Source organism: Oryctolagus cuniculus, chromosome X (assembly GCF_051225735.1).
Source record: "Oryctolagus cuniculus isolate XC-2025 breed Fujian yellow rabbit chromosome X, ASM5122573v1, whole genome shotgun sequence".
In the NCBI taxonomy this organism is placed as follows: Eukaryota; Metazoa; Chordata; class Mammalia; order Lagomorpha; family Leporidae; genus Oryctolagus; species Oryctolagus cuniculus.
Genome location: NC_142888.1, coordinates 73,078,427 through 73,090,723, shown reverse-complemented (window position 1 = coordinate 73,090,723; position 12,297 = coordinate 73,078,427). Strand labels below are relative to the sequence as shown.

The 12,297-nt window shown below is 41.4% G+C and overlaps 1 protein-coding gene across 1 annotated transcript; it reads left to right on the top strand.

The window, feature by feature from the left end:
* The first annotated feature begins 2,542 nt into the window (after positions 1-2,542).
* UBE2A (ubiquitin conjugating enzyme E2 A) lies at positions 2,543-10,950 on the top strand. The gene is made up of 6 exons (XM_017349883.4): positions 2,543-2,762; positions 2,904-2,984; positions 3,384-3,409; positions 8,409-8,498; positions 9,299-9,387; positions 9,678-10,950. Exons 1-6 carry the CDS (start codon positions 2,719-2,721, stop codon positions 9,804-9,806), a joined length of 459 nt encoding a protein of 152 aa, XP_017205372.1. The 5' UTR covers positions 2,543-2,718; the 3' UTR covers positions 9,807-10,950.
* The last annotated feature ends 1,347 nt before the right edge of the window (positions 10,951-12,297 follow it).

The window sequence follows — 12,297 nt, the reverse complement described above, 5'->3', positions numbered from 1 at the left end:
GTAATCAACTTCTGTCACCCAAATTTTTCTAAGCTGAGGTCTCATCATTCCCCCAGCAAAGACTCTCTCCACCAGCCAAGCTAATCTGCCCACTATCTCTGGAATATGGTCTAGCCCCATGCCCTTGTTCATTCCATTGCCCTTGTATAAACTGCCTGAGTTCTTCTCTCTCCAGCTCTGCTTGCATTTCTTTTGAAAGAAATTGAGGTAGATACATTTCCAGAAGCTTGCCCTGACCCCAGCAGACTGAAGATTCCTCTGCTGGGCAATGTTCCAGCATCGTTGGGTTCACATGCGAGTGCTATGGCTCCTGCTGCTGCTGCTGGCGTCAGCAGAACCCTAACATGCCATCCCCTCCTGAGATCCTTGGCCCTTGGTATGCACATGCACCTTATCCTGGTTTTTAAAGAAAACGCCATTTTTGTCTCTGCTGTGAAGAAATTTAGCAGATGTAATTAAGGTCCCAAATCAGATGATACCAACATAGGGAGATTACCCAGGGTGAGCCTGACTTAATCAGATAAGCCCTTAAAGTGAACTGGGCTCTTCCTGAAAAGAGAGATTCAAAGCGTTGGAGAGATTGGATCAGAGAGAAATTCTCTGTTGCTGCCTTTGAAGTTAGAGTGGACCACATGGCAAGAAATGCGGGAGGGCCCTAGGAGCTGAGAATGCTCCCCCGGTGGCAGCTTGCAAGGACATAGGGACTTCAGTCTTATGACCACAAGGAACTTGAATGGGCCAACAACTTGTGGTAATTTGTTTTAGCAGTAAAAGAAAAATGATGCACTTGTTTTTGTAGAGTTTACTTTTGTTGATTTCATTAGGTGTATGATAATAGACTGCAAGTTTCTAAGTGATAGAAAAAGGAGCTTTAAAGAATTTATTTTTGTGCCCCCTTCCCACCACAGCCATAATGTGATGTTATTAGGAAGACTTGTCTTAATTGATATATTGGAGTTAATGGGACATATAAACCCTTGGCCTTGAAAGTACCTGTTGTTAAGCCGCAGCTAATCACTAACATTGTCAAGTGCCTCCCACCTCTCATGTTAGAAACAAACTCCTACATATGTGACACTTCCTGGACATCTTCATGGTGATGGCTCACTAGTCCCATGAACTTAGTTAGTCCTGTCCGAAATAGCCTCTCAACTAGCCTTCCTGCTTCTAGTCTGTTTCCTAACTGTGTTAATGGCACCTTCCAAGCCCCAGTTATCTTGAGACTTAGCGCTTCAGTCATTGTTGATTCCTTCCTCTCTTGCTCCCACATTCCATCTGCTGCCAAGGCCTCTTCATTCACTCCTACCCGGTAGCTGAGGATCTCTCTCCTAGAATTCTGCAAGAGGCTTCCAGCTCTCCGGGGACCAGTCTCTGAGTAACACAACTCTCATGATGTCACTTTCCTGCTCAACCACCTTCCAAGGAATCCATTAGCTTGGCATTCCACACTCTCCATGATTTAATGCAAACCTAGCTCTCTCATATTTTCAAAAATTTTAAAATGTGTATTTTGCCTACCTTCTATGTTATTTTGGGTTGACCTTTACAAGTTCTTCTTTAAGAATGTTATTGCTTTTGCAGGTCCGCGTACTAACTGTGACTCTTCCCTGCAAACTGCAGCTTTTCCACGTGCATCTGACTGCTACTTTTACTTCAGATCTACTGTCCTTCCAATTCTCTGCAGTCGGATACTCTCATACCTTGGACTCTTCTGAACATATAGTAGCCGCTTGGCTCGGTGAACTGCCAAGGGGAAATGTGGTTCCAGAGCCAAATTGTGAGTGCCCAGAGTGAAACAAACACCGACACACACACACACACACACACACACACACTCTGTTCCGCTTGCTTTAAGGTCTCATTTCCTCCCCGAGGAAACACAACGCCATTTGATTCTGTTTGGGGTGATCATTGGCCTAAACTATAGAGACCTGAAAAGTGCACATTATCATCCGTTAGCAAAGGGTCCTTTTCATAGTCAAAGCCGATTTATTCTTTCGATTTTCCATGATTTTAACCGGTCACACACACACACACACCCCGCCCCGCTGCGCGTCCACCCTCTACAGTTCCGCTTTATGAGAACCAGTTTTGCCCCCCCCCCCCCCAGCCTTCCCCCATCCCCCGTCGCCCATTCCATCTTCCTCCTAGTTTGGGATCTTCCAATCTCTCCCTCACACCTCCACCGCACTCCTCCTCCCCAGCCATACTGAGCACTTTAATAAATGATCTGGTCTCAAATGCTAAAAGCAAGAAAGGAAAAAGTAAACAGCAGAAAACTTCCCAGGATCCGTCTTAGAATCGGCAAATTACGATGGACCCCGTTCCACGACTAAATCGTTGTGAATCGTGGGTTTTCGTTTGCCCCACCGCTTGCCTCGCGCGGGACCCTGCCCGCACCACTCCCTGTCTGCTGCTGGGGGTTAATGACATAAGCAACTTTCGTCGTGTGCGTCCACCCCCCCCCCGCCCCGCCTTGGTACGGCCCTGCCCGGCGTTCCCTCCCCCTCTCTTTTCTTCCAGGTTGGTTCAGCCCCCGTCTACTCCGGGGTGGTGCTTAGCCGGCGCCAGACCGACCCTCGACTTCGGAGGGGCAGTGCCGTTCCTCTAGGTGCTTCGTCCTCACCTTCTTCGACTTCTGTAGCCTCTTCGACCTCTTTAGCTTCCGCAGAGACCCGAGACCCCGGTGTATGCCCCACCCCTGACCCGGCGAGAGATATGTCCACCCCGGCTCGCCGGCGCCTCATGCGGGACTTTAAGAGGTAACCGTTCAGGGACAGCCGAGGCCGGGGACTGCCTGCCGGGGCTCAGGGCGGGTCCTGAGGCTCCCCGGGGGAGGGGGCCCACAAACGGCAGCCAGCGCCAGTGGCTGATGCTGGGGGCTCCTGTCTGTCTCTCTGAAGGTTACAGGAGGATCCTCCAGCTGGAGTCAGCGGGGCTCCTTCTGAGAACAACATAATGGTTTGGAATGCGGTCATTTTTGGGTGAGTCTGCGTTCCAGGCGGTGGCCAGGGATGGGTGACGCTACCTAGCTCACTGTGTACCCTGGGGCAGGCCCCTAACGAAGGCGGGGCGTGAAAGGGAAAGGTTTGGGTCTGCCTAGGCCTAGACAACTCCCCGGAGCCTGTGCCTCCATTAGCTTGGTTCCCGCTGCTAGGGGAACCGTTTGGGGTTCTAGTGGGGGGCAGGGTGAGGAGTGGTGCTGTTGGGCGCGGCGGCCTGCCCTGTGTCTGAGCCCAAACATCTATTTGTGGTGGCTTTCCCACCTGGGCGAAGGTGGTTGCCCAGAGGTTGCAGTAGGAGAGCTGGGAATAGCCTTCTAGGATAAACCGGGAAGAAGGGAGCCCTTAAGTAGGGACTGACTGTTTTCCTCTGTGTTGCAGGCCCGAGGGGACCCCATTTGAGGATGGTAAGAGTTTCTTTACTCACCTTTCAGAGCCTGATCCTCGGGGGGGGCGGGGGGGGAGGGTTCCCAGCCATCCTAGAAGTGCCTCCTACTTCGGCACCTGCTTCTGCCGAGCCTCTGCTTACTAAAGGCCTGAGCAGAATCCGATGTGTGGCAGGCTGCTCTGGATATTTGTCTCTTTGACTAGAACTTCACCCTTTCTCTTGCTTTCTACCCTTTTAGAAAACCTGCTAAGGCAGCCACTTCTTCAAAGGAGTGTCAGAGCACTGGTGTTAAGGGTTTTTGAGATGTGGGCTGGGAGCCTCTTCAATTCAGTCTCTCATCAAGACACCGAATTAGTATAAACCCAACCAGGTGCTGCCAGCAGAGACCCCAGGGGCCACCTGCTTCAGCACTCAACCCCAGGGGGCAGGAATCGTGTTCAGTAGATATCTAATATGTATTTCTTGGATGCTGAATAGATTGAGGAATCCCTTGCACACAACTGTCCAGTTTCTACAATCTGACATTGACCGGCATCTTCGCTACACCAGGATGCCCTTAAATGCCTAGTTTGAGTATAGTATTGTTTCTTATTTTTAAGTGAATTTTGAGAGTGTGCTTTCATCAAGATACTAAAATCAGTAATCTCAAACAAAGCAGCTTCAGAATTGAGATTAACCTTAAGGTACCCTCTTGACCATGTTTAACCTACTTGAACATACTACATGTATGTAAGTAACATTTTTAACTTCTAAGCACACATGCTAATTGCTTTTTTAAAAACTTTCTACAGATGTATGTGCCGTTGCAAGAAATAATACAAGAGATCCTGTATACCCCTTAGCCAGTTCCCATTTGGTAGCTTCTTGAATGACAATACTATAATGTCACAACCAGAAAAATTGACATTGACATAGTTTTATATGCACTCAGTTGTGTGTGTATTATGTATAGTTAATTATTTTTGAAAGTTTAACACATTTTCAATTATTAAATGTATTTGAATTCATGAAATTCTTTAATATTTGAAGTATTTTTAAGGAGGAAAATTTTTTTTCCCCAATGATTTATATTCCTTTGGTTGTATAGCATTTGATACACCTATACACACACCCCCCTTGGTATGGAGGTGGGAACAAATACATCTCTGTAAACTACTTAATCCATGCTTATATTGCTGAGTCAGATGCCTTTTTTATGCTCCCAGTTCCCAAAATGTTGTCAGTCACTATCAACCAGTTCTACAGTCTGTCTCAAAGCTCAGATTTCCCTAGGAAACTGTGGACGGTCACCTGAATACTTTTAGCTTCCTCTTTACCTTCATGCCCCTGGGTAAATATCACTGCTCTTCAGTGCTGCAATAAAAGTAAATGATAACAGGACAGAGTGATACTAAGGTCATACTACTTTGGTGCAGTTAATCCTTGGAACTGATCTATATGTAGCAAGAGCTAGGTAGACTTAATTTTCCTCTACTAAATGTGTGCTAGTTCTTTATAGCAAAGCTCGGTGTGCAGATAAACTGTTATTTGCTTCAGTTCTGGTGGGCTTTGTTTTCACTGGCTTCCGTTTTCATTTTACTCAGACTGCGTTATGCTAGGCACAGCTTTATTAATAGTACATCACTGGCAGGGGTTGGCTACTTTAATATTTCAAGGGTGCTTCTCTTCTTTTAAGTGGTATGAATTGAAAAGGTACTTATGGAATCCATTATCTACCTGGAACTGTCCCCTCTGACATTACTGGCTCTATTTTTGATGATGTGTATCCATCCTGGCATTACTGAAGGGAATTACGCAGGCTAAATGGCAGTACTCTTTTATGATTCTGTTGTTACCCAGGGATGCTCCTCAGGTGTCTAGAACACTGGCTGTGACTACAAAGAAATATATTTTTCCCCATTTTTAATACCCCTTATTTACAGTTGAAGAGTTTGCTGTTAGGCAAAAGACTTGATTAGGAATAACTGACATAGTTGATTTTGCTCTTTCCAATGTAGTCTATAAATTAAGATCCCCCCCAGACTACTTTTCCTTCTTCCTTGTAAACCATTCATTGTGGACATTTCTGGAACAGCTGCAATATTAGAAAAAAGAACTGTTGAATTAAGAGGTATATGTTCTCAAGAGTTTACAGTACCAAAACGTTGGGGAGAAATGCTTCCTCATCCATATAGCTTGGTATACATGCTGAATACCAAGGTTATGGAATATGATATTCCTATCATCATCTATCAACTGTTAATACAAATGGCAAACTACTAGTATCTGCTTTTGTAATAGGTGTGTTCTTAAGAATTTGAGTATTAATTCTTTTTCAAATTGAGTTTCTTAAAGCCCACTTAGGGTAAACAAATCTTATGCTAAAAAGTTTGGGCTATTATCTTTAAATAAATCAGAATTTTAAGGTCATGAAAAAAATGTTTAAATACATGTACTTTGCTCCTAAGGGGTCACGAACTGGTGGCCAAATGGTAGAAAACACCTGCAGAGGTGTTGTCTTTGGCCAACATAGCATTTTTGAATTTTTGAATTTGTGAATGTCTTTAATCAGAACTCACTAGTTCACAATCACATCACTCCTTATTGCCACACACCAGCATTTAACATATTTACATGATTCTCTTGGTCTCTGTGTGTAGATGGGTTTTCCTTACAATCTTTTGGCCTCTTCAGGGAGATAAGCAAAATCAATAGAGATTGTAACAGTGGTGAGGCCCACATTTTCAGTTATTTTAGAGCCTACCCATCTAAATATTCAGAGGGTAAGCTCTAGTCTCAAATTGTATATTAATTCTCTGAGTTTTAATTTCCTTATCATTTGATTTAGATCTCAGAAATTGCATTGAGGGTTGTACTAAAGAGTTTGATTGTTTAATTTGGCTAAAAATATGAAATACCTCCTTTTAAATATCTACCTTGAATAAGATTTGGGTCTTACTGATAGAGACATCTGGATTTTTGATTTTTGTCTTTAGCCAGGTCTAGAGAGTGATGCTTTGGAATTATTCCAGCAAAAACAGTTGCTCATAGTTAAGGAGCACTTATTTTATGGCACTATGCATATTTCCCTCGTTTAAACCTCATAGTGATGCTGTGTGGTGGGTGCTATTATTGAATTCATTTTATAGATGAGGAACTTGACATTTACTCACGTTGAACACCTTCCTCAAGTTTTCCCAGCTAGTAAGTAGCAAAGCAAGGATTTGAACCCAAGCCTGGTTGACTACAAAGCCCGTGCTCTTACTTAACCCTGCTGTTTTCGCTTGTGCCTTACTGTAGTGCTTTACCACCTTTAGGTGTCATATTTAATGGTGGCTTTAATTTCAGGTAGCTAGCTGAGATCTCTGTGCTTTTAGAGCAACCCTTCAATGCTGAGTCTCTTACGTATAATTTAACCAGGTTCCAGCATTGATTGAAAGTGTTTACACTTGAGATATATAAGGAAGCTCAAAGTTTTCAACTCTGACATTCCCACTTTTTCTTGTATATCATAATGGCAATAATAATGAAAAGGAAGAATTCTCCTTTCTTCCTCTAAAAGAGGAAGGTTTATGACCAGGTGGTGGACTATAGTTTGTTTGTCGGGTCCATAATATTTTGCTTTCTTTCCTTAGTCATAATGCAGGGAATCTTCAGACCTGGCTTTCAGAAGAAAAGTTTAGAGAGTAACAATTGTTTGGGAAACTTGTCTCTATATGTTGCATTTTAAAGTATGCTGCACCTTCACCACATGTGCAACTTTGTTGGCAAATTGTTTCCCATGAGCTTGCTAGTAGGAAACAACTTTCTGGTGTTATATAACAGATGTAGCAGTACAATGATTCTCCTATTTTCTTTTCTTAAGCAGTGATAAACCAATTGAGGGGAGCAAGAAGGAAATAAATGGCTAACTCAGAAGGAACCAGTAATAAATTATACTATCTGAAATGTGGTCTATTGTATTGGAATAAGTAACTTATTAAATGGGCCTGAGTAACGTAGTAGAACATGCATCACCTTATACCAGAGGGTAACTAACTCCTTTGAGTTTACTTGACAAAATTTCAACCTAGAAAAAATCCAGTTGTTTTCTTAAATTTATTAACAAACCAAATTAAAACTAACATTTTGAAGAACATGGTCTCCCCACATAACAATAGCCTACACTTCTTAATGAGATCCAGATAGGTCTGTAAACTAGTATGCGTTAGGGTCTCCTGTACCTTAGGTTGACACATTCAGAAAAAAGAATTTCAATAGTAGTAGTCTAAACAAATGTCATTAGAAAGATATATTTCTGGAGTCATAAATGCATTCTAAACCCAATGTGATTTTGAAAATTATTTCTGCTGCTAATTCCCTCCATGAGGTAATGACTGAGTTAATTTTATAGTGAAGTACCTTCTGAGTAATACTTAAGGGTTTTTGAAAATGACTATAAAGTTTGCTGTAGCTTAAATTCAATTAGGTATTCATCACGGAGTCACTATCACATGAAAAAAAAAAACCCAGTGAACGCTTTTATGCTTCTTCCCTTCTGTTCTAAAAATAACTTGACTATGGATTTGTATTTCCAGCACAGGTTTTGAACCTTTGTGCTTTCATTCTTTCTAGTCCATTTAAAAATCACTGGAGAGTTGAAGATGGCAGCTGACTAAAATAGGCCTTTGAGCTCTTTCAGTTTTCTAAAGGAAGAAGGCCCAAATTTGGGCCTGGCTTCTTGTCATTTATTTTAAGGATGTTTTCCAAATGAACAGTGGATGAAGCTGTCCTGCAGGCGTAATTTTGAGTTTATGGTGGCTGTCAAGATTGGGGGAGAAAAATGGCCGAACAAAAACCCATCACCTTTGGGTGGTAGTTCTTAAACTATCTTTCCCTTTGTAGAGAAATTCCTAGAGCTGTATTTGTTACCTTCTTTCTCTCTTACCCTTTATCTGTACATTATGTCATGTAATACTTGAAAAGACTCACACAGCATTAAAAACAAAATACTACTGAGAAAAGTGATAAATACTTAACTCCTTCTTTTCTAACTACAGGAACATTCAAACTTACAATAGAATTCACTGAAGAATATCCAAACAAGCCACCCACGGTTAGATTTGTCTCTAAGATGTTTCATCCAAATGGCAAGTATCACCTTTATAGAGTATTTTAAACTATCTCAGTGTTTGTTATGGAAGTATTCCACATTTCTTATTTCTAATACTTGAGTATTTGTTTAGGCATCTTGCTCTTTCCTGAAACTGAACTTGTTTGTGGTGATGTACTGCTGTTTAGATCTGTAGTCCTTGAGTTGAAGCAGTGAAGGTATTTTCCTTTTGCTTAGAGTCTCAGGGCCTCCTGGTTTTGACGATTTTTGCCATTTACTTGTCAGACAAAAATAAGATTTCCTTTTAATGCTAGGCGAGATTGGGTTACTCTTGTGTTCTAATTTTCACTGGCATTTAGAACAGTAGTTTTCAATATCAGATGCCTATCAGAGTTATCGTGGAACATTTGCAAGATATAGATGTCCTGACCCATATCTTTATGCCAAAATGAAACCTTGTGTCCCCTGAGCTATCTTGTGTTACTTCAGGTAGGAAATACAGTTTACAAATTTGGTGGAGTGAATTTGCCAAAAGGTCAATGGATGGCTAGGAACCCTGTTAGAAAATGTGTTTGATTTCCTGTATAATGGGGCAGTCTTTTCAGAAGAATGTGCACTAAGTATTTTCTAGCTTTATCCCTATCACATTTGACATTTTTTGATCACCCTGATTATTTCATGGGTAATGATTATGACCTGTCATTTTAGGCAGTTAACTGGGAAGCAGGCTAGGAATATTTTTTTCAACTTCAAAAGTAAAGTATTCTTGATTCTGTCTTTAATTAATATTAAAACCTTAGTGGTCTCACTTTAACATATCTACATCTATACTCTTAGTCTATGCAGATGGTAGTATATGTCTGGACATACTTCAGAACCGCTGGAGTCCAACCTATGATGTATCTTCCATTTTAACATCCATACAGGTGAGTTTTTTCTCAATATAACTACGACCTTTAATGTATTTATATTAGTAATTGTTTTTGAAAGTCATAACTTTAATAGGCCTTTTAATTCTGGGCAAAGACTTATTTTATAGGTAAAAGGTAGACCATTCAGACCCAGGCCACCAGAAAACACATTATTTGCATAGACACTAACAGATTAATGTAATGTACAGACAGTAAATTTAGCTGTGACTTAGGACAATTGTTACTATCTTATATAGTGTATTTCTTGCACTGAGGAACTGACATTTTCAATTTGTTCTTTACAGTCTCTATTGGATGAACCAAATCCCAATAGTCCAGCAAACAGCCAGGCTGCTCAGCTGTACCAGGAGAACAAGCGGGAATATGAAAAGCGTGTTTCTGCCATAGTAGAACAGAGCTGGCGTGATTGTTGACCCCAGAGGGAGCAAAAGAAAGTAACCATAAGAAAAAAATATATTGATGTATTTGTCACCTTCTTATTCCTCATTGTCATTAATTTACTTTATTAAAAGCAAAAAGCTGTTGTGCTGTTTCCATCTTCCCTTGCCGAACTGTTCCTAGCCCTTCTCCCCTCTCCTTGAACACCAGGCAACACCCTCTGTGACATCAAATGTACTGTACCTGGGTTACTTGCAACAATTACTAATGCTTAATTCCTTTTCTGTTGTATCTCATTTCCAGTCTTTGGCAATTATTTGTTACTGTACTTTACAGTAAGGTTTTTAAATGAATTGTTAACAAGTGGTTTCTTATGCATAGCTTTATGATGAAGATACTACTCTAAACAAAGTGATGGCTGAGGTGTTTCATCCTGGCTGGTCCTTCACTTGTATTGGGTTTAAAAGTGTTTAGACTGTGGCCTAGAGAGCAAGGAAACAAGCCATCCAAACATTAGTTTTGAAAGGGGAATGGAGGCCAAAAATTCCGATACAATCTTATGAATTATAAGATGATGTTTCCTGGTAGGAAGAATGTTGAAGGATGCAGCCAAATTAGTACAGCCATTGTAGTACCTGACACATCCTCTCCTTGCAAGACAGTGGTTAGCTACATCCATGCTAAGTTTCAGAACACCGGTTTTCTAGGGTTTTGCTTTTAAAGAGGTGTGGGAGCAGAGGAATGGAAACTCATCAATTTTGGAGCTAGGGAAAAGTTGGAGATCCTTTAGTCTTTCTAAAGGAGTGCAGTTGCCCTAGATAAACTTACAGTCCTCCATCTTTTTGTTGTTTAGTTTGACTTAATTCAAAGGGAGCATATCTGTGGCAAAGTATTTTCCACTCAAATTCTGAGTTACCGCTGCATGCTTTAGTTTCTTCCTCCTTTTCAACGTTATGACAACCTTAAAGCCAATGTCAGCAATCTTTCTTTCAATATTTACACTTTTAGATATAGTACCTTTAAGTAGCAGTGTGGGACAAGGCTTGTAAATGTTTTGTCTGATATTCCATTGTTATCTTTTATGCATTTATTGCTTTTCTAAATCTAACTTTGCACAAGTAACCCATGTAAAAAATGTACATTTTTCAAAACTTGTAAATAAAAATAACCTTAAAATTTTGCAGTCAAGGTATAATTACATTTTAGCTCAGTATGAATTTTAGTACTAACTCTTACTGGGATTTCTTTAAAAAAAAAAAAGATTTATTTTTATTTATTTGAAATAGTTATACAGAGAGGTAGAGACAGAGAGAGAGGTCTTTCATCCGATGGTTCACTCCCCAGATGGCCACAGCTGCCAGAGCTGAGCTGATCCAAAGTCAGGAGCCAGGAGCTTCTTCTGGGTGTCCCTCATGGGTGCAGGATCCCAAGGACTTGGGCCATCTACTGCTTTCCCAGGCCACAGCAGGGAGCTGGATCTGAAGAGGAACAGCTGAGACACGAACTGGCGGCCTTATGGGATGCCGGTGCTTCAGGCCAGGGCTTGAATCCACTGTGCCACAGCGCTGGCCCTTGGGGATTTCATACCTACTCATTTCCCCCCACCTCTTAAAGCAACAATACTGATTGTGGGAGTGGAAAAACAAAAAGGGTAGATATTGTTGGAGAGAATAATTTTTTCTTTTCAGTCTTAAGTGTTAATGCTTTTAAAAAATCTTTTAACAATATAAAATTAGGGATCGGTGCTATAGCATAGCAGGTGGAGCTGCCGTATGCAATGCTGGCATCCATGTGGGTGCCAGTTTGAGTCCTGGCTGCTCCACTTCTGATCCAGCTCTTGGCTATGGCCTGGGAAAGCAGTAGAAGATGGCCCAAGTCTTTGGGCCCCTGCACCTGCATGGGAGACCTGGAAGAAGCTTCTGGCTTCATATCGGCCCAGCTCCGGCCATTGCAGCTATCTGGGGAGTGGACCAGGAAGTGGAGGACCTCTCTGCTTCTCAAATAAATAAATCTTTAAAAATATATAAAATGATTAAATAAGATGAAGTCAATTCAGCATACATTACAGCCAATCAAAGGAATGAAATTGTTGTAAGAGGTGAGAATAAACAAACCTGGGTATTGATCAACACTTTCAGAAACCAAGACCTAACCTGTTGGTCCTTAAATAAAATGCCCTAGCTTAAAAATAAACAATATCAAACTTGATAAAATGGTGTCTTAAATCCTATGTAAAGTCTATCACCTTGTTTAAACAAAATCTTGCTTCTGAAGAATAAGCCATCTGATCTTAAAGAGACATCAACAGCGACTATGACTATCACCTCTTGGTACTTGTTTGAGTGGATGGGAGTCTAAATGAAATCAAGTCCTTGTTATGCATGTGCCCCATTCCCCATACTTAAGCCTTAATGTGGGAGAGTTCAATCTGCACTGGACATCATATCAATTGGATTGTTTCATCTAGGAGCAATGCCCTTAAGTGTGCCTAATATTTTCCCTCAGTCCATTTCTGCCTCAAAGTAG

Bases quoted from the DNA above. Each gene is read 5' to 3' on its own strand.
- UBE2A (XM_017349883.4), top strand. From the start codon at position 2,719: ATGTCCACCCCGGCTCGCCGGCGCCTCATGCGGGACTTTAAGAG. The intron at 2,763-2,903 runs GTAACCGTTCAG...GTCTCTCTGAAG, and splicing joins CTCATGCGGGACTTTAAGAG to GTTACAGGAGGATCCTCCAG. The intron at 8,499-9,298 runs GCAAGTATCACC...CTATACTCTTAG, and splicing joins TAAGATGTTTCATCCAAATG to TCTATGCAGATGGTAGTATA.